Source organism: Pyrgilauda ruficollis, unplaced genomic scaffold (genome assembly GCF_017590135.1).
Source record: "Pyrgilauda ruficollis isolate IOZ18807 unplaced genomic scaffold, ASM1759013v1 scaffold18, whole genome shotgun sequence".
In the NCBI taxonomy this organism is placed as follows: domain Eukaryota; kingdom Metazoa; phylum Chordata; class Aves; order Passeriformes; family Passeridae; genus Pyrgilauda; species Pyrgilauda ruficollis.
Window position 1 is genome coordinate 3,392,143 of NW_024516984.1, and position 22,616 is coordinate 3,414,758.

At 37.2% G+C, this 22,616-nt stretch overlaps 1 protein-coding gene across 1 annotated transcript; it reads right to left on the reverse strand.

Annotated features, from left to right (window-relative positions):
- On the reverse strand, positions 1–20,150 carry ATP6V0D2 (ATPase H+ transporting V0 subunit d2). The gene is made up of 8 exons (XM_041464439.1): positions 19,946–20,150; positions 12,510–12,681; positions 10,481–10,659; positions 7,668–7,747; positions 5,748–5,825; positions 2,366–2,542; positions 886–963; positions 1–364 (listed from the first exon to the last, which is right to left on the reverse strand). The coding sequence occupies exons 1-8, from the start codon at positions 20,073–20,075 to the stop codon at positions 203–205; spliced, it is 1,056 nt and encodes a 351-aa protein (XP_041320373.1). The 5' UTR covers positions 20,076–20,150; the 3' UTR covers positions 1–202.
- Positions 20,151–22,616: the final 2,466 nt, after the last annotated feature.

Here is a 22,616-nt window from a genome sequence, read left to right on the forward strand (position 1 = left end):
ACAAATTTGTGAATAAACCCATTAGTATTTCCTTATGAAGTACTTGTATCTCTAATTGCATTACTTTTTTTCCTACAGCGATGTATGTAAGGAGATTCATTAATACAATTTAAAACATCTGATAAGAGTTAATTTTTGAAATAAGATTTTTCTTCTTTTCTATGAAATGATGCATCTTTTCAAGCATTATAGATTCTCAGATTTAGAAAATTGGAATGTAATTGTTAATTTTGGTTCTGTGTCTCTGAGAAATGCATTCAGCAATCCATACAATATTCCTGCATTCTTGTTCCTTTAACTTCACATAGGCATAAAATACTCCAAAATGAAACTGGTTGTTGAATGCAAGCACATTCAGCTTTACCTGTAGAAAAGATTAAACAAGTGTTATGATAAAATATTAAGGAAGATGAATGGGATTTTTATATGGTAGCTTTTATGTTCAAGATTTCTTGCAGCTTTGCAACTATGATTATATTTAGCAATCTCTTGAGTATCAGTGTAATTGAAATGTCATCTGTGGAATAATTTTGGTAATAGACTACAGCAATATTACAGGAAATAAAAGACAGTGGTGAAATACTTTCTCTAGTAGATTACTCAAAAGAAATTTAATTAAGTGGTGTATATGAGATAGCTTTTGGATAGGTTATCAGGATTGATAGTTCTGTAAAAAGTTTTCAGAAGATTGTTATAGGATTAATTTTACTTAAAAAGTTAAATTCTTCTATTTTGATTCAGCCAAATGTTGACAGCCATCAAAATTCTATATTCTTGAATAGAAAGCAGTATAGCAGAATCAAAAGCCTGGTACCTCATTCTTGCTTTAACTATTATTCCATGTGAGTAACAGTCATTTTTGTATTTTAAGGTTAGAAGTTGTACCTCATGTTCAAAAAATGCGTCTTCCAGTGTCTTTTCTCCAGTGCCACTCCCTACACCTTCAAACACAGCCTTGTATTCCTAAAAGCACAAACAACCACTCCATGGAAATAAGGTACTTTTGCATTATGTGCAGCACAGACACCTTACATTACTTTGTAAATTAATCTTCATTAAGTAATCTTTCTGTATAGAGGACCTCCTGTATAGATTACAATTCTACATAAATCAAAATTTAAAAGCATATAATCAGCAAAATAAAGAAAAATAAGATTTGTTCTTGTATTTCTTATCATCTTTTCCGACAATTTAAATTAATTTGCTGAAGGCACTAAAAGAGACATTGTGGAATGACATGTGACCTTTCACTCCTTTGGGCAGAGAGCACTGAACTTCTTGTACAAATAGTATCCATCAGAGCCAGAGCTCTAAATGGAGCCAAAACACTGAACTCTGATCATCACATGGCTGTTCCTTTTATTTCCAGTAGTCAGCTGGATTTGCTTTACCTGCATTAATATTGTATCCAAATCCATTAGTCTGATTTTGTCATCCTGGAATATCCTTTGCAGATACATTTGACTTGATTTCTTAGGTGTTATGTTTCTATGTAATTTCCTTCTCTGTGTGTTTGGTTTGTTTTTCCCTTGAAGTAGGAGTGCAGTAGAGGTCTACTACAATGGTTCCCAAATTCACCTAGATAACCCACCATCTCGTGAACAGTCTTGCTCCATACCTCACTGACATGGTAACTCATGATTAAAATGTTCTGCCTATGCATAGGAGCAGATGCACAGCTCCACCTTTGTGGGTTTTTTTGCGGAAAAAGCAATATACCAGACATTTTCTGTGTACCTACTTAGAGGTAGCTTAAATATTATAGTTAGACAGAGCACAGCAGTTAATTCATAGATCAACTGTTGCAGATTAACTAATCTTTAATAACAGCAATATTTGCATATTTTAACTTTAATATTTAATATTAACATTTTCATCTAGTTCTTAGAATCAATTAGTTCTTTAGAGAAAATGTTTGAGAAGGGAATTTTTATGGTATACTGACAATAAATAAGGTTTGACTAATCTGTGACATTAATTGTTTGGTCAGCTCAGTTTAAAATGTTGTATGGCTATGCTCCAAAATCTTGGAGGCAGAAGCAATGAAGTGAAACTCAATTTGGGGAGAGTTAATGGAGTAGGAAGAGTTTTATTTACTAGATGTGATTTGCTCTTACTTAAACATCTTTGTAAGAGGAACTTTGTACTGCACTAAAGTAATAATGTCTTATCTTAATCTTATCTCTTCATATCAAAAGTCTTTGATCTCATACACATTTTATGGTAACTTTAGTACCTCCACTGATTTTCTTCCTCTCGCAAAAATTCTTTTAACTTATGTGTATACCCTTAAAAACTTTGCTGATGTCAGGAGATGTTAATTATTTTTACACTTTTTTTTTTTTAAATAAATTAATTTACATACTGCATAGTATTCTGCAACACACTTCACTTGCTCGTAGTCATCTGCATTGGCCAACAGGTGTAAGCCTTCTGGATAAAGTTTTCCACAGGTTGGATACAGCTTCTCTCGGTCATCTTTACTCAGCTCAGTGCCAAATGAATTAATGGTGATGATAAAAGCACGTCTGTCTGCCTCAAACTTAATATGCAAAACAAAGAATAAAGAGGTGTTATTAGACATCTCTTTCTAAATTAGGGTGGGTCTATCCTGAGGTTTTTTAGTAAGTCAAACAAGGAATTTTTTTTTTTTTTTAATTCTACTTGGGAGCATTGGAAACATACCTTGTTTTTATAACTGTAAATTCTTCTTTGCAAATATGCATTACATTTTAACTAGAAAATCAAACAAGGTTTTACAACTACAGTTTTTATTCTGTGGTTTTTTTCCTAAAAATATCATTTCTGCTGCTTCCTCATTTCCCTGCTTCGTTACCCAGATGCTGACAAGAAAAAATACCTTCACACCCTCCCATGTAAGATTATGCAATAATGATCTTATAAATAAAACTAATAAAGGAAAGGACGAAGAATCAATAGTATTGCCCATAACTCAAAGTGCTGTTGATAGTAAAAGTTGAATGAAAATCCTAAAAAAATGTAGTTTCTGAATGCACATATTTAAAATGATAATTTGATAAGGAGGAGGGGACCGTTTACTTGCTAAGTTAAAGTTTTAAGTGTTTCAAAAAACAGTTAATTTTTAATACATAGAATAAAAGGCTATATTTCTTCTGTCATGTTTAGTTGTCTGTAGTATCTGTATTTTCACTGCAGCAGCAGACTGAAAGGCAATCCAATGTCTAGATCTCAGGTTCTTATTTTGTACAAGGCAAAATTTCACTTACCATTCTTACAGCATGACTTAAAAATGCAGTAGTAAATAAAAACAATCTTTTTTTCTGTCTTGAGATCTAAATTTACTATGGTTTTAGTTCTTTATTTTATTCCTTACTTTCATGTTTTAACAACAGCAGAGCCCTTGCTAACTGCAGGGATTACACAGGGAAAATCTTCCCAAGTGAAGTATACGCACATTTTAGGTGGCTTACAAAGTTTCTTATGCCGTGAGTATTTGAGCTAGTTTAAGCAGAGAGGTGCTCTTTTCATTTGAATAATAAGGCTGCATTTGCAACACTAATCTGCCACTTTAGCAAAAACATGTATTCACATCTACTCTTGTGTATGGGAACACACAAATAACAGGAATTCACTACTCGCTGGCACTGACTTCGCAGTAAGGAAAAAGGAGTAAACAGTAAAGTAATGAGAAGAAAATAAGCATGCTTGAAAAGATTTCTAGCTAATGAATAACAGGGCCAAACTTCACTTCCCTAATTAATAAAAATAAGCTTATTAGACCTACTGAAACAATTTTAGAAGGACAAATGTTTTCTTTTTTTAACTTGTTAAAGCCAGTTAAAATCTAGCTGTTAGATGTGTAATATTTTGTTGGTAGAAAATGTTAGAGGCAATTGCAACTAATGGTAACAGGTGGGAGTTCTGCTTCTGGTGGCTTCCAGTCTGAGAAAATTTTTAGGGTAACTCCCATCCATTCAGACCTCTTAATTCATCAAATTATTGGTACACTTACAGAGAGTAAGGCCATGAGGCAATTACTTGGGGACAGTTCATCTGATTGTTGCAGGTGGAGGTGGAGTCAGAGGATGACCATTTCCTTAGTGCATGTTTGCATGCGGGAGACTGCTGGTTCAGAATTTAGCATGGGGCCGTGCTAACAGACACAGCTTTAGCTGCAGTGCAGCGCAGTCCTGCAGTTTCTTGCCAGATTCAGGGCTAACCACGCAGCGTGTGTTCCACAGTGGAAAAGAGATCATCAGTACTCTTAATATGGAAGTTTGGCACCATATGTGGTAGTCAAGGAGTTGGGGAGCTAAATACCTCAGCCTCATCTGTAGGGTCAGGTTGGTAGTCTTACATATAAGATTCCAAAATAAATAGCAAGTATTCATTTGAATAATTAAACTTGTATCTTTTTGTGAATCCAACCATCAGCAGTCTGTTCAGTGTGTCTCTTCAGGTTAATAAAATGTTATAGAAAAGAAAATCTTCTACAGAAAAGTTTATCCTCCTGGCTGATTGACATTAGACAGGGATTTTAAAGAAGCTTATCATAGGCTAAATTGTTACCACTGATATAAATGGAGTTTTACCACATGCTTAAACTACCGTTAGTAAGTAATCTGCAGTGAGCATGAATTTCTATTTAAAAACAAACTTTCTGAAAAAATCTGAATCAACTATGCCAGCCAGTCTCTTGATTTTTATTTTTAAAAGAGAAAAGTCAAAATACTTAATTTCTATTCAATTTAACTTGATTAGGAACACTTTGTTTAGAGCATAAATTGAAACAATGTGACTTGCTTAATTAAAATCGGAAATTGCAATCCCTTTTAGTACATTATTTTGTAAAATGTTATTCAGACACATTCTTCCCTGAGGAATGAGCTCCTAGTGTTATTATCTCTCTTCTTAATGCAAATTTTCAGTATGATGTCATCAGGCCTCAGTGAATTTTTTTGGTTTCCAGGGTGTAAAATTGCTTATCCAGAAAAAAGACTCCTGGAAGCAAGTGGGTGGTCTGGCTGTCAGCCTCTGCAAAGAATTGTGACAGACTAAGTGAGAAAAAAAAAGAAAAGGGGACCTGAATGCTGAGAATTCAATTTTAGCAATTTCTGCATCTTTTATTAAAATAACAGAGACAAAAATATCATTCACTAGATGCATGTATGCTTTGAGGGGAGGACATTAGGAACTTTGTATGCCATGGAAAAAAATATTAAATTTTGCTGAGTTGACACAAAAATGTAACACAGAATGTTCTACTTTTTTATATGACACTAATTCCAAAGGTCACTGAACTCTAACCTAAATCACTAATTTTAATAGGAGAGTAAACAAACATAGCAGTGCCATGAAGCTTGAAGGTTATTGATTAGTAAATAGACAGTAATGCCAGGCTTTTGCTATCCCAAACTCAATTATCAAAATTTTTGGGTTTTCTACATAATGGAGAGAAGTGTTAAAGGGCAACAGGCTGAGATTAGTGAACCATTTCTTCTGTTCTGCTCTCTTATACAGAAAAATGTTAACTGCGACTGGCTCCTCCTTAGTAATGGTCTAGCTGCTGTTCTATTAAAAAGATAAAAGTCATCCTTGAATACACTGTTCATTACATCTTAGAAAAAACAGGTATATTTAGAGGAGAAGCAAACATTTCACAGCTACCTTTGCAAATGGAGAGAAATTGAACAGGAAAAACAAAATGAGACAATTATGACAACATTGTGGAGTACTTTAATGTAAAAAGACTGAATGTTTCTTACCTCAAGAATAGGTCTCATTATTTCTGCTGTAGTACCACCTTGTTTTTCACAAAACTTATAAAATGCCTCGAGGTAAGACTACATGAAAGAAAAAGAGAAATATTTTAAATGCTGCTTAAGACCTGGACCAGGATTGCACATAGCCATGAACCTAATTTTTAAATACTTCTATTTACTTTGATAATTCCACCTATGAATTTAAATTTTAAGTATGTGCTTAATTACTTAGTTCAAATGAAAGTTGAAATATTTGAATGCAAATATCTTGTTTTTACAATTTGAGATGAAATGTTTTCAAAAATTGTAATAAGAAAATATAATGTTTTCCTCCTCTCTAAAGAAGAAACTTTTTGAGCTCCATTGAGCTTCCACTGCATAATAAGCAGATGGCTAAAGGAAACTCTTCATTTATAGTGTGTGGAGGAGGGGATTTGGGCATATGCCACGGCTGTTGGGCCAGCAGGATGAGGATACACAAATTAATCCCCGCTGCTCTACCCTAAACCCTGGATTAGGAGAGAACAGCAGACAAAGCTTCTGTAATACTGGTCTGCAGAGCCCTCTGGTCTATTAAGGATTCTGGCATCTGCACCCATTTCAAAGTACTTGTGCAGAAAGGACACAAAATATCTCAGAGATGCTGTTCTGCCTGCCTCTCAATCTCCCAAAATACTGTATTATAGAACATTTATGTTAAAATGCATTTGCTACAGCTTCACACAATCTTGTTAGGAGCTGTCACTAACTATGCAATTAAGTGAATTTTAAGTAGAGACATCTCAAGGGGGATCTACTGCATAGAATTATGCATTAGGTTCTGTATAGTACTATCTGATAGTAGAGCAGAAGCAATTGATCACATTGACAGCTGAAGTAAAGGAGAAATTATCTATTAATAATTTAATAGTGTTTGCAGAATGGTCCCCCTAATGCTCAGATGAGCAAGAAGAAAAAAAACATAGATTTGAAAAGTGTTAATATATGGACATCCACACAGGATATAAGAATCAAATATGTATGTTACCAAATTGGAAAAAGTGTCTAGTATAGTAGTACTGTGAAAGAATTAAAATACATTAGAGAATTAATATACGTAGGCATAATTGATGTTGTATCGAATGAGAGAATTAATAAACGTTTTAAGAATTAAAAATTGGCTTTGGAGTTTATAAATATCTCTGTAAGACAAACATAATTTTCTTTTCTTTTCCCCCCAGTGCAATCAGATCACTGTAAAAATATTTCCTGCAATCTGGGGAATCCACTGTGAAAGAAAGATGATAAAGATTTTGAAGAGAATGTGCCAGGAAGAACCATTGATGGATTGCAGTATGTATAGACTTTAAAGAGAGCATTGTAAGAGCAGTGACCTGGGTGCTAACATTTGTAAAATACTTTGAAAATGCAAGGCTCATATTAAATGCATATCCTTGCAGCACTGTGCTGTAACAATGCTAAAAATTATTTTTAAAGGAAGAAAATTATACAAAATCCCTAAGTAAAAATCAAAACCATTAGACCCTTTCAAATCTCATCTTCCTTATATAAATAAAGATAAACGTTAGCCAAAAGCCTGCCTAGTGTCACTCAGGAGCTAAGAGTTCTCTGGCGTTTGGTGGCTGAGTTATTCATAAACAAATCTGGATCTAGCCTGACATCTAGATCATTTTCATTAATGAGATATTAAATTAGAATTTGGATGCAGACCTAAAATTTGAACAGTCCCCAAACAGTGGAGTAGAAAAGGAAGCAGCTGGGTTTCATTCCTGGACTTGAAATCAACCAGATGACCTTAGACTGCTTGCTTTATCTCACCATACTTCTGTTTTCCCATCCATAAAACAGGGTTAATGATACTGACCTGCTTTGCTGAGACATTTGATAAACCCCAAATATTATCATTTTGTTGCAAAGACTTGCCTTGTACAGTTTGTTGCGCATTATTTCAATGTTCATTTCATCCAGGTCATTTTCAGACAGGCAGTCTTGAAAAAAAGCAGCTGAAAGCAGAGTTTATGACATGGCAGTATAAATCTGCATGCTGATAATATGCATCTCCTGTCTATTGCTCACTAGTGTATGAACAAGGATCCGAGGATTCTGTTGTACAAGAAAGGGTGATACAAAAGAGAGGAAGAAAAATCCACTTGATTTTCCCCTTATCCTCCTATCCCCTCCTTTTTAATGAGAATCTGCAGCGAGGGGAATCAATCAGTGCTGCAGGCAGAGACCATGTCTCCAGAGAGAATCAAATGGGAATGCTAATGAAAGACCTAATCTTCTCTAAAGTATATAGTTTGGTTATTATGGAGATTTTCTAATGAGGGACATGAAAAATAATTTTTGTCTGAAATCATGCAGGTATTCTGCAATTGTTAAGGAGAATCCTCTTTCCTATTTTCTGTTTTCTTCTTTGCCTATGTAGTGTGGGAAAGGCAACAGGTTGCAGCTCATAAAGGGCACATGCTTTGACCTTGACCATCTGTGCTTATGGATCCTCATCAGAACTGACTAAAGAGCAAGCTTTTGAGCAGGGAGGCAGTGGATGAATTTCACTTGTGCAGCTGGACCATTTAAAAAAATATGATATTCATAACCAACGTGTGCCTCTCGCTGTTGCTGAGCTATCCCAGTGGGGCGGAGCAGTACCATATGAAAAAGTGCTTTCCCAAGCAGTGGCAATGGAAGACAATATTCACAGAGAAGATGTGAACCTGGCCATATTTTGCGGTCTTATCCCTTCCTACTTTTGCAGCATCCAGATTTTGAATGGAGAATATCAGGAAGCGTAGCCCTGAGAACTCCCTTCAGTATCTCTTTGTAGATCTATTGCCCACAAATTTGTCCCATGACTTTAAAGTGCTGATAACTCTCTCTTCTTTTACGAACTAGTTCAGGAAAAAAAAAAAAAAAAAAAAAAAAAACCAAAACAGAAATTTACTACCAGCTGTGTGAAAGCAGTGGTTTAGTTTACCTTTTAGAACTAGTTTTCTGCTGGCACTTGGTCTTATGAAGGATTTGGTAAGCAGCAGTTCATAACTCACTGTGAATAAACCACTGCTCTAAGGAATCTGTGAACCATGTCCATGTCTCTCATCAGCTTTGTCCACTCCAAACTGCAGTCTGGACTTTAGTCTGTCTACACATGGCAGCACTGTTCATTTTAGCTGCCCTGCTCTGTCCCTTCTCAGATTTCACTGTACAGTGTGCCAGTGCCCAGGCACTGATGGGAGAGTGCTGCAGGGTGGCCTCTGTGAGGGAAAGGCAGGACTGTGCTGTGCTGGACACAGGCAGCTCCAGCTGGGACCCACCAAGGGCACAGCCCAGCCCCTCAGTCGAGCAGGTCTATCTGAAGGGCACCTACCTGGAAAACAAACTGGGACTTTTACCAGGACATGTAATGATAGGACAATGGGGAATGGCTTTAAACTGAAAGAGGGTAATTTCACATTAGATATTAGGAAAAAATTCTTTACTGTGAGGATGATGAGACAGGAATAGGTTGCTCAGGGAAGTTGTGGATGCCCCATCCCTGAAATTATCCAAGGCCTGGTTGGATGGAGCTCCGAGCAACCTGGTCTAATGGAAGGTGTCCTTGCCCATGGCAGGTGGGTTGGAGCTAGATGACCTTTTATCTCACTTCCTACCCAAACCAGTCTATGATTCTATGGCTCTAAACTCTCCCTGCCCCTTGAGACTGCCGTGCCTGTCTGGAGGGATGTAGTGTAACCTGTGGGCATAACAGGAAGGCAGAGAAGAGGAGCCTGGCATGAAGGAGTGAAAAAGGCTGGAGGAAAGGTATTTTCCCCCAGGTTTCCCCAAGTTCTCCCCTAAATGCTTCATTATTTTCTGTTTGTTTCCTTATATTTGGATCAGTAATTAGATATGTCATACATATACAAATCACTAATAAATCAAGTTAATTTCCCCACAGATTTAGTCTGGTTTGCCTGCAACAGTACTTTGTGGGTGATCTCAACTCACAATCTATTTTTTCCACCTTTTTTCTCCCTCTCATTGTGCTGACAGTAGGGGTGAGCAAATGGCTGGGTGGGATTTTTTTTTCTGTCTGGGGCCAACCTATCACACCTTTTTGAGAAGCAGAACCCAAAACCTCTCACAGTACTGAAGATGAGGGCACATAATGATTTCATATACATTCAAATACATCCAGTTCTGTCCTATTCTCAGTGCCCTTCACAGGCTATTAGGTTTTGTTCGTGTTGCTTGCTGCACCACATTGAGCAGAGTTTCATCTTAATTTCATAATGTGACATTCCCAAACTTTACCCTGCTGTGCTCTTAGATTTAGTTCTTCAAAATAGGACTTTTCTTTATATTTGAACCATGCCCAGATCTCAAGAGGAAATCTGGGTTCTACCACAACATCTAATATTTATTAGTAGCTGTCTGCTTGATCCTTACTGAAGACATATTTTTTAATATAATGTAGGTGTTGAAATAAAAATATATATGTTTTAAATCAGTGACTACTTTGAAAAGAAAAGATATACATTGCACTTCTTGAGTAACATGTTTTTTTCTGAGTCTGCTACCCAAGGTGGATATAGAAGCTATTAATAAATTTTAATAGAATATGTCCTGAACACCACTTCAGATGTTCTTGATCTACAATTCAAGATTTGTGTTAACAAAACAGAGCATATCCAGTGGGAAACATCCTGTTAAAAAAAAAAAAAAAAAAAAAAAAAGAAAGAATTCAGTGTTTTTACCTAAAGGTGTGTCAACCAAAATTGCATTGAAGAGTTCAGTGGGGTTTGAGGCAATGCTGACTGCTTCCATTTGCTCAAAGCTCCCCAATGGATGGCACTTGGGAACAAGTTCAGCTATGGGTCGCTGATGTAATGTGCCAGTTATTAAAAGAATTACGTTGTCAATCATATAGCTGTATCTGTATTGGAAAGAAAATGTAAAAATAAATTATTTTTTTCATCACCTTCACTTGAAAAAATAAAACCCGAAAATTTTTGAAAATTAGCCACAATACCAAAGTATTATCAGAATGCATGTTCATTCTGTACCAATAGGTCATCAAAAATCAACAGAAGTTTTTCAACAGCAAGTAGATAGCACAGCACTAGTTTTAAACCTGATTGATACCTGATTGATATGACTGATTTAGAAAATGGACATTTTTAAAGAAGGTGGTACTGACACATGACTGTAATAAACATAACATCTGAGAGATGTAGATTCACTGTAACAAGTGACAATGAGTGGTAGTCAAAGCAAATCACCTGAGCTAGCAACTTTTCAAGTTTGGGATTTTTTTATTTCATATATACCATCTGGAAAAAGAAGTACATGAGAATCTCGGCACTAAAACTGCAGAGTTCATGCAATGTCCCATCTTAAGTTTTCTTCTCACTCAGTTTTTAACATCCTCCCATGAGGGAGCTAAGAAGAGGTTCTTACAGATTTCTTCTCTATTACTTAAAGTTTTCTTTTGAGTAGAAGTTTTCTATCAGCTTCATACTAGTTTTAGTGTCAAAGGGGCTAATAAGAGTCTTGTCAGTGACTCAGAAATGGGAACACTATTCACTCGAATGCCAGTCTTGAGTTTGCATTGTTGACTAAGAACACAGCTAGAAACGTACAGAGATTTATATGTTCTCACTCAAAATATGTAAAGAGGGCTTGAGGATCTGGTGGAACATAGTTCAATGATTTGTGTGAAATATCTTTAACCAGTGTATCCATTATTTAACAAAAACAACAGTGAGTAAAGGCTGTGCATACACATCTATACATTTATGTCAAGGAGTGTGAGAAAAGAACTGCCAAAACTTTCATCCTTCCGTTTTTATTTCCCTGAAACAAAATGTAAACATCGCATGTCCACGGCCATCCTAGGGCAGCCTTTAAGATCCTGTTAATATATTAGCCTAAAAGTGGTCAGCTACACATGACCAGAAAAAAAAAAGGTGATACTTTCTTTTTTACTGTTATAATAAAAATGCTTCTTGAAAGTTAGTTGAACAGTTAATTGTTCTTTTTAAAATATATTAAAAGTATATGACCAAGGGGAGTAAATAGTTAGGTAAAATATCACACTGCTATTTTGGTAATCCATGTTGCTATACTGTTATAAAGCAGATCCCTGTTCTTAAAGTTGTTTAAGCCATTCATTTTCAAGTTTCATCTATTTATGATGGTATTGAGATCAGAGCTTTCTCTTTTTCATCTGGCGTCGAAGAGCTGACTTTTCAAATAACGCTACTTGGATCTAAGTACCTTACAATATGCCATATAAAGTCCTCCTGGTTTTTATTTATTTTGTTCAAATAGCATAAAAATTATGACAGGTGTAGGATGTGTTGTCTTTCCCCCTTTAAAAAGGTCTGCAATTTGCCACATGCCTAGGAATTAAATCACTTCCCTGTGCACCATGAAATTGTTAATCTTGCATGAATCATACCCCCCTCCCAAATGTAGTTTTTCAAATTAATTAATCTCTACCACTTCTTCTGCCACTGTTCACATAAAGAAAACTGTTTCTGTTCTTTAAAATAATTAGCTGCAAAGACAACAGCTCTTCATATAAACATACAGTTTCAGAATTTATATTAGCAAGTAAAGCATGCAAATGTAGCAGTATCAAAGTAAATTTGCTGGTTTTAAAACTTAATAGGAATTCCAATATGTCACATTTACCCTATTTTAACTGTTTTTTCTGTGTGGTAAGATATGTGGTAAGCTATTTTACTACTGTGTGGTAAGCTGTGTGGTAATATTACTTACGTGACAAAATTCAGAAAAGTGGCAAGTGGTTCAAAAGCATGGTTTCTAAAGTAATGAAATTCTGTGAGTAGTTTTGTTTTCAGTTTTTCATCGATGGTGGAAACAGTGAGAGGGCCAGTTTCATTAGCCAAGAAATTGCCATAGTCTGTAGTCTGTAGATGTAACTTCAGATCTGAAATTAAATTCAGGAAAGATCATGAGAATAAACTGTCATATTGGCTGCAACCAAATTTTTTTAAAAATTAAATTTCTAATACATTTTTATATTAAGCAACTGATCATATTCTATTGAAAAGGTTTTTTTGCATAGCTATAATATAGTGTAAATGCAAAATTGATGCAAATTTGTACTGCCTTCTACCAGTAAGACTTTCTGCATACTGTAGGAAAGAACAAATAATTTATGCCTTTGTCAGAAGTTTCACCATCAGCTTTCATTTTCAGACATACCAGACAGGCTGTTACTCACTACTGTCTCTAGTCCCTCCCTCATCAGGTTTGTTCAATGTTTCAATTTCACTGATTTGCACCATTATAATGCGTCAGTTGTTGTGTCTGCTGCACTCTCATGACTGTTTTGCATTAAGAGGAATAACCCTTTAACTTTGGTAAGATCTTAAATATTCCCATGAAACATCTAAATCTCAAGTAAGATTATAATCTGCTGCTATCAGGCTGCCTGAAGAAGAGAAGAAAACACATCTTGCCTGGCACACATTCTGGACTCCAAATGGATTCTGCAGTGGAGCACTTGAAAGGGGAGAGTTTACATTCTCTTAGCATTTCTGGTTTGGCTTTCTCTGATTTATGGCTGCTACTAACAAATCCTAAGAAGTTGTTCCAGACACTTGGGTCATTGTGACATTTCTGTTTGAGCTCTGAACCCTGGTGACTGGGGAAAATTAGTTGTTTCAACCACAAAGTTCAAAGAAACTTTCATGATATCCTAGAATTATTATGACAATTTTTTTCTGCTAGCCATTTTTTACCATGAGGCATAAGAAAACATTTGAATAATTTCTTGCTGTTCAAAGTAGTTTAACATTTTCTTATAGAAAAGGCCCCACTGTAATCCATAATTGTGTTCAAATGCTATATTAAAACCATTTTAAATTATAGATTGGGATATTGTTATATGATCTGGGCATTTGTAATAATTAGATTTCTATGTGAAATCTGAACTGATAATTAGGGAAAAGGACAGCAACACTCCCACTGATGGAAATAAGGTTGTACCTGTAAGGAAGTTAATTTTCCGTTAGCAAGGTAAGCACTGATCAGTAGCTACTTTTGCCTATTTCCCTATGTGCATACTTAGTATGCAGTAAGGCTGCCTACAGTGTGAAGCAGACTCCTACGTTTAGCACTGTAGCTTACTGAGATAATCTTCAAAGAGTCTTCTATGCAAGTTGGCTGCCACTCAAGGTTGCTCAGAGTCCTGTCCAGTCTGGCCATGAATGTTTCCAAACTCTCTAGGCAACCTCTTCCAGTGTTTAACCACCCTCCTTTTAAAACATTTCTTCCTGATATTTTGTCTGAATCTATTCTCTTTTAGTTTGAAACCATTGCCCCCTGTCCTATTGCTACAGGCCCTATTAAAAAACTTGTCTCTGTCTTTCCTGTAACTCCTCTCAGGTACTGAAAGTTGGCAATAAAGTCTTCCTAGAACCTTCTCCAGACTCAACAGTCCCAAATGTCTCAGCTTTTCCTCATAGGAGAGATGTCCCAGCCCTCTGATCATCTCTGTGGCCCTACTCTGGACTCAGTCCAACAGGCCCATGTCTTTCCTGAGGTGGGGACCCTGGAGCTGGACACAGTGCTCCAGGTGGGGTCTCACGAGGGCAGAGCAGAGGGACAGAACCATTTCCCTCCCTTGCTTTGATGCAGCCCAGGATACAGTTGGTTTTCTGGGCTGTGTGGACACGTTTTCAGCTCATGCCTGACATTTTGTCCATGAGTAGTAGACATCCAAGTCCCTTTCCACAGGTCTGCTCTTAATTCCTTCTTGCCCCAGCCTGTGTTGATACCAGGGATTGCCCAACACAGGTGCAGGACCTTACACTTCGCCTTATTAAATCTCGTGAAATTCGCATGGGCTCACTTCTCCAGCTTTGCTGGGTCCTGTCCTGTAGCAGGCTGGATTGCTGCTAGTATAGTACAGGGTAAGGAAGCAAAAAGGGCCTTTGCATAATATCCGTAGATGGTTTTATTCAGCTGCATGGTGAGATGTTCAGGTCCCAGTACCCACACATAGAGGGACTAAGTTTCTCTCTCCCAAGAGGCCTGGGGGTGAACTTGGCCAGTACAAAAATGAGGGCCAATCAAGGAATAGGGAGGAGTGGCCCAGGGATATAGGAGCTGACATAGGAACAGGGCAAGGAGCCAATGGGGTCTAACAGCTTTTTAGGGAAAGCTTCTTGTGTCTCCCAAAACTAGGGAATGCCCCCCCAGGATCTCCACACTGTCCCTCAGTTGTGTCACCTGCACCACTCAGTTTGGTGTCACCTGCACCACTCACGTTGGTGCCACCTGCAAACCTGTTGACAGTGCACTCGATCCCACTGTCTGTGTCACTGATGAAGATATCAAATGGTACTGGTCCCAAAAAGGACTCTTCAGGGACACTGCTCAGCACTGAGCTCTGTCTGGACTTTGAAGCATTGCCCACTACTCTCCGGATGCAACCACTCAGCCTGTTCCTCATCCACCAAATATAGCCTATTCATCAAATCCATATCAAATCACATAACACACTTAGAAAAAGTCATAGTTTCAGTATTAATTTCCATGTAGGAAGAGGAGAAATAGGATCCAAATAGGGGAAAGAACCCACAATTGAAGAAAGAGGGAAGGATATGCAAGACTAAGAGGTAAATAAAAATGCACTTATACCCAGAAATTAGTCTATGTAAGACCAAGTTTTTAAAAGCTCATTAATATTTTGGGTTTATACCTACATTTCCTGTTCTTTCCTACTTTTCTCTTTTTCTTTTGTTGCAAAGAGTACAAAAATACTTGACATATGCTGAGATTAGATAATACTACTTTATTAGATGCAGAGCTCAATTCCAACTTTTCTCAATTCCTTTTCAGATGAACCACAGATATTTACTTTTAGCCACACTGTGTAAATGCCTTTCAAACATTGTACTTTTCAGGGGTTAACTACATAAAGCAGACCCAAATATCAGCCCCAAGTATTGACCATTCTGAAGCGTGATTAATATCATCATAAGGAGATCAGAAACTCTTCTGATTGAGGGTAGCTTCACAAGATTTTGTTACTGTTCTTCAGTTCTCTGATTGATTGAGTGGCTTCATAAGCTGTGCCTTACTATAAGGCCTCAGCCATCTCCCAAAAGCTATGGAGGGAATGTTATACCCAGAAATGCTGGGTTTAAAACCCTGTCAGTTACACAGCCTGCTTTATAGATGCATTTACTTAACTGAATAAATAAATGCCAACATGCATACTGCATATAAGAAAAAATATTTGACTCTATCTCATGGTCTTGGCCAAAACAATCATCCACAAGCTACAATACCATGTAATATCAACCAGGAATGTCATAATCAGAGCTCTCATCAAGATGGAGTTCAGTGCAGCACCGAGACTGAAGTGGTGGACCTAAATTATAGTCCTTTCTTTGCTGCTGGCATAAATAAGGCCTGGGAACTATCACTGTCAGACACTTGCATTAGTGATGTGACTTGGTGACTCAGCAGGAGTAGATGGCTGAGCTTACAGGGGCCTCAGACATTCCTGTTCACCAAAACCTTTTATTGATGGTAGCTGCTCCTTTTCTCAGGGTCTCTTGGAGACCTTCACAAGACTCTGGCCTTTGTCCTAAAGGTCCCTAGGAAAGAAAATTCCTGTATTTCAGCTGTCATCCATTCATTTTTATTGCCATCCATCTGCATTGTCTATTTCCTCATTAAATTACTTGCAGGAAAACAACTTATAGGAAAAGTATGACCTTAAATAATTACGTGGGTTTAACCACAACTGAACAGCCAACACACACAATTAAGTAAAGTATGACTAAAAGGAATTAATGCACAGAGGGAGACAAGTTTAAGACGAATGCCGTTAAGACAGGAAAGAAAAAGAAAGAAAGAAAGAAAGAAAGAAAGAAAGAAAGAAAGAAAGAAAGAAAGAAAGAAAGAAAGAAAGAAAGAAAGAGAGAGAGAAAGAAAGAAAGAAAGTATTGTGAGAACTTTAACAAAGTGCTAACCTGGTCTCTTGGCATCAGGTTCATGGTAACTTGTCTGACCCCTCACTTTGATATAAGTAACCAACTAGCTGCAGTTTTCTTTCAGGGAGCACTGTTATTTCAGCCACCATGTGCTGTCAGGCCCTGGTTCTGGCAAGTTAAATAAACTTGTTTCAGTGATTCTGTCACGACCAGAGTTGAGATGCTTGTCCTTCTGTGACCTAGCCTCCTTTCTACAGAGCTGAAGTCTTTCTCTCACAGAAAAAAAAAAGCAAGAGAAAAACAAAACACTGCATTTAAACACCTCCACATTCCCACACCCCCATATTCTACTTCAAAACTGTCAGCAAGGTTGCTCTGGGAACCTCATTCCCTTGAAACAGATGGTGCCATAGGACCAAACCAGTAGCATGCAGCCCATGAGATATGGAGCTCCATGGAAATCATAGTTCAACCAAGCCAAAGAGGATGTCTAAATGGAGCTGAAAGCCTCTCCTCCTGTCTGTATGGCCCTGAATTGAGAGGACATAGTGATATCATTACTGTGTTAGCAGTCTTCTTTTTTAATTTCCATCTTGCTTTTACACTTGCTCTGTGATTATCAAGCAGATGTAAAGCACTAATCTACAGTTTTCTTGTGGTTCTTCAGAGATTATGATTTCCTCTCTAGAGATAGTAAAACCACTTTGAAATTAAAAGATCTTTTTTTTCTTCTGTTTATGGGTTACTTTGAGTGGTTTTGATTTTTGTTTTCTGCTCATTTGTTTTAGCATATTTATAGTGTTTTTAGCTTAGGCCATTTTTTGTGGTGTGGTGCTAAGCCACAGAATGCAGAATAAGGTAAATTTATTACCTTTTAATGTGAAGACATGATGGCACTACTGAGCAAATTCACATTACTACAGCACAGATGCCCTTGCTGAATATTTCAAATTTAAATAAAAGACAATATATGAAATTTACTTTAGAAATTTACTTTAGGTAGGGGTCTGTGGGTTTGGTGCACTGTACACTCATGGTGAAAGTTCAGTATTACAGCATCCTACATGTGCAGAGAAATAAGTGTGTTTAGCATCATGTAGAAATCCATTATTTTTCTATTTCTCATCTTTTCATTATAAATAATACATTTGGTAGGTAAATGGTGGGAATCTGTTAGCTGTCTATAATAAGCAGAAAAAAGTTAAAGTGGTGAAAGAGATGTAGCTGAATAGAGAAAAAGAGGAAGTGACAGTGGGTAGTAGAGATGTGCTTGTAGGAGGGATGATGAAGGCTGCTGCTTTTATTGATGAAATAATTAGCATTCTAAAATTGAATGAACACTAGAAAAAATAAGTTTCAAAAATAAAACTAATTGTTCTTCCTATTATAAATTTTAATTAAGAATGGTTTTTATCTCTCTGTTGTTACCTGTCCATCTGCTTCATGCTCTTAAAAATATTGAAGGTTTATATATCTTAGAAATATTTGAAAATTACCTCATGGTGGTAAATAACTTCCTTGTAGCATGACTTAAAATTTAGGTATTTTTTAGCTATTCTAAACTTAACATGAGCAAGTATTCTTTTGTGAAGGGTACAAATAATCCCTTTTGCTTATATGTTTTGCTATATCTTTTCTTCTTATTCAGAAGCAACCAGGAATTTTTTCTTTCATGCAGCTTTGGATGACATAATTTATTGAGTTCATCTACAGGGAGAAGTGAAGTGACAACAGAGTTTAGTTATTTTACCAATCTGTTCTTTGTGTCTTTTATAGATGTTTGAAGCTGTTACCTTTTTTTGAAGTTTGTATACTTATGCAGCAGGACTTTTTCACTTAAACAATTAAATACAATACCAAGAGTTTCTGTAGAGTCTCTAAGTTGCATAAATCACAAATGCTGGAACAAATGGGGTAAAGAAACAATTATTTTGTCCAGCTGACATAAGGAACAGATTTCAGCTCTCCGAGTGATTGTATACATCTGTCCTGTGTGTCTGAACTGCCACTGTATTTAATGGAGAGCTGGTACAGCTCTCCAGGTTATCAGCAGAAGAAGACACATGCACTTGGTCTGTTCAATAGTGTCTAGATTCCATTGAGAGTACTGATAAACTCTTCTTTAACATATTCCTATAAGAGGAACTTTATTCTGCAGACAGGTAAATATCTACATGCATTTCTTTAAATGTAGTTGTTTTGATCTGAGAGATGAATGGCAAGCAATCTTCCCAGATTTATGTTATTACTTATATTAATAGTTTAGACAGCCTCAAAACTCTGTTGGATATGGGAATCATCATTCTTCCCTTTTTCTTACTCCAAACCCATTACTGCATGTACAAATCAGCCAAAGCTTAAAATAGAGTGAGCTTATTCATTCCCCTTCTTCCTTTTCCAAGCTGATCTAATAGACGGCAAGTTATAGAAATTGAGTGTGCAATCATAGCTTTCATTTTGCAGTCAGGAAAATGAACTTTATGTTCCTTTAGAAAGGTGATTTCTTTCTGTTGCATTTTTTTCCTGCCAAGTGTCTAAAGGTATGTCATATGATTCTTTGGTACAAGTCTGTCTTCATCAGGCTGTGACCAGTCTTGGCCACAGAAAGCTGTTTTAGAATCTACTGTGTGTTCTCTTGATTACTGTGGCAAAGTCACCTTGAAAGAGCTTTTTCTTTTTTTTTTTTTTTTTTTTTTCCTTATTTCCCCAAGTTTTATCTGTGTGGAGTCTAGTTTCTAGTTTTCTGTTTCTCGTAAACAGAGTCTTCACCATTGCCCTAAAAGTCAGGAAGTAACAAATTACTAAAATCATGTATTTTATAGAGAAACTCAGAGACAAATAGCAAGCTTTTAACAAGATTTTGGAAACTGTTTTATACAGCTGAAATGGTATGAAAGTTCCAAACCTGAACTGTTCTATAGCATGGCTAAAATCTGTGAGAAAGTTGCCAATCTCCATAAGAACTGTGTGGATGAGATTTCTAATCCTTATCAGTAAACCAGAAAGCCCCATTGTCTGCATTGCTTAGCAAATTACAGCCTGCACACAAATCACAGTCTATGAAAGGCCATTAACTTAAATATGAGAACAGTTCTTAAATATGAGAACAGTTCTTCAGAGGACATCGGGGTTATCTCTGGGTTTAAGACAAACTCTCAGTAGTTCAGTCTTTTACCTTCCCTTCTTCAAACACCTAAGCAAAAGTGTTTCTTCCTGAATAAAATAAACTAGCAGACTTACCTTCTAGTGTCTCACACTGTGCTAAATTGACGTAGTCCGCACTTGTCAAGATCCCAGCTTTGAACCCTCGGACCAGACCCTCCAAGTAGCCATGGTCCACATTGAAGAAAAACTCTGAGTATCCTGGCATGGAGAAAAAAGATATTTAATCTCTCTTCTGGGTACTTGATGGCACTGAATATCTGCCACCAACTGTTTTTACCCTCTTTGGAAGGAGTGACAAATAGTCACGGAATTCCTGCCAGCCTATGATTGTGTTTTACCAACTGGTTTCTTCCTGTTTCTTGCTCCTACTACAGTTCCAGTACAGTTGATGCTTACACAACAGCCAGCCAGTAAATCCAACTCCCTCCTGTCAAAGCCAGAAAATGAACCTGTTATTGTTGGAAGAGAAGCCAAAAAGGAAGTACAGGATTTAACCCCTGCTTGCAGGGATGCTGCGCGGCTTGGAGAATGAGAAAGCACATTACAAAGCTTGAATAAAACTGTATTATAAACAGGAAGTTATCTGAGAATGCCTGTAGAGGAAATATTTCTGCAGTAAAATAGTAGTCTGTGGCAGAACATAGCCTATTCAAGGAGCTTAGATAGTTTCATAGTGTCCCTGTATTGCTTTCTTTTTTTAACATTTTTCTTGCTGGAAATTTTCTGCTGTTCATCTCTATCACCAAATATGTATACAAATTATAAGAGCCTTCTAATAATTAGTGTGAATATTAGATGATGAGCAAAGGTGAAAGGTTTCTGAAGGGTTTGACTTTCATTGTCCTTGAAAGCCAGTATCCAGAACATATCTCAAAACCATAGTTTGTCCCAGTGTGTCACCCACACCTAGAAACACACACTCATTTTTCAGAGCTGTGAACGTTTGGTGTATTGTGTTGGCTGAAGACATGCACCATGGCTAGTCTATTGACCCTTGTGCTGAAGTGTGGCTGCAGCAGGAGTTGTGAGCTGGCAGCTGGTGGGACAAGGATGTGACTATGACACCTTCTCCCCTGTCCTGGGATGGGAGAAACTGATGAGACCTTGGTACTCACCAGATGATTCCTGTCTATACCATGCTGCTCCTGGCGCAGCTTGGCTTGGAAGGCTACACAATGAGGCACAAGATGCCAGCATATTTGCTGCCAAAACAGGCACCCCCTACCTCCTCTAGGAAGGTCACTGGCTGGCTGGTTTCTTGGCTGGCTGGCTAGGAGCCTCCAATGGGCAAGAAGTGACCACGAGCCAATGAGCAACTATGCTGAGCCAGGGGAGCAATACAACTGCACCCTGAGGGTCAAATTAAAATTGGCTCAGGCTGGGTATTATTCTACCTGTAACTCATGGCAGGGGAATAATGGCAGCATTTAGACATTTAGAAAAATCGTGTGCTCAGACATGCAAACTGTATTTAGTTGGAAGTTCAATGGGGTCAGGAGTGTTGGAGTTTGCTCCTCATACACTGGGTTTACAGTTTGAAGTCAGTCAGTTCTTAGCACTGCAGAGTTAACTCAGCTAAAGAAGAATGAGACAGATTAGGCCTATTAGACAATAGAAACAAAACATTTCCCTCCCCCACACAAACAATTTGGTTTTGTCTCCCAAGTCTGCATTCCAGCAGTGCTCAGAACCTCCTAATGCAAGAAATTTTCAGGAGAATTTTGTCAATGATGTTTCAAAAGTCAGGGAGACTTTTCAGGACACATGACCACCATCAGTGCTTCCTTATACTGGGACGATAATCACATTTTAACTTAAACCTGCTTTTTTGTTGTTGTCATCCACTTTGTTCCAGCGTGTTTTGCTCAACAGCCTCTGTTTTTCACCTTTTCAAAGAAAAGAAATGGGGAGAGCTAATAGTGATTGCTGTGCACACTGAGAGCAGCATGTAGGTTTAACCTAGAGCTCTCTAAAGTGTGTGTTGCATAAACAAGTCAGGTCTCACAGCAGCTGAGTTCAGCCTCCCCCAGCTGCAATCACAGCGTCTCAGAACGTGGCACATGTCCAGCTGGGGGCAGTCCAAGGTTGTGCTCCCGATGAGCTTCCAGAGCTTCAGACAGCAGAGCCAGTGCAGAAGTGGCTTTGCAATGAATCCTAAATTTAGTAAGGTCATGTTAATACTGCCTGGCAGGTGTAAATACCACCACTGGTGATCCTCCAGTGGGAAAGTACTACCATGGGTCTATAAATATTGATGGGACCATCACTGAAGTATAATCACTCAGCAAAGTGGTCTAATGAAATCAGTGTAATTTCGAATGATTTTAGGAAACTGAAAAATCAGGATAAAGTCTTGAGCAATTTTATCTACTAATGGATACGGTGTCAGATAATTTGATCCAAATTGATAGCCTGCATTTGGTAACATCAGAAAATCCTCACTTCTCTGATTTTTGTTGAAAGAAAAGCTGAGGAAAAGAGATAGCTTTAACTGAAATTTAAACATGATGCATATAGTCAATTAATGTACTAAAATTTTATGCAAAAAACATATATAGTCAATATCTACTGTTGCAGTCTATCAATATAATCTTATTTGTTATAATGAGTGGCTTATATGGTTTCTTTCACACTTATAGTGGGCACGGTTTTATTAAATATTACTGGATTTTATATTAATGATTTTATTTATGTGGACCTGTGAATTTGCTTTAACAAATTACCATGTGAGAAAACAATACTCTCA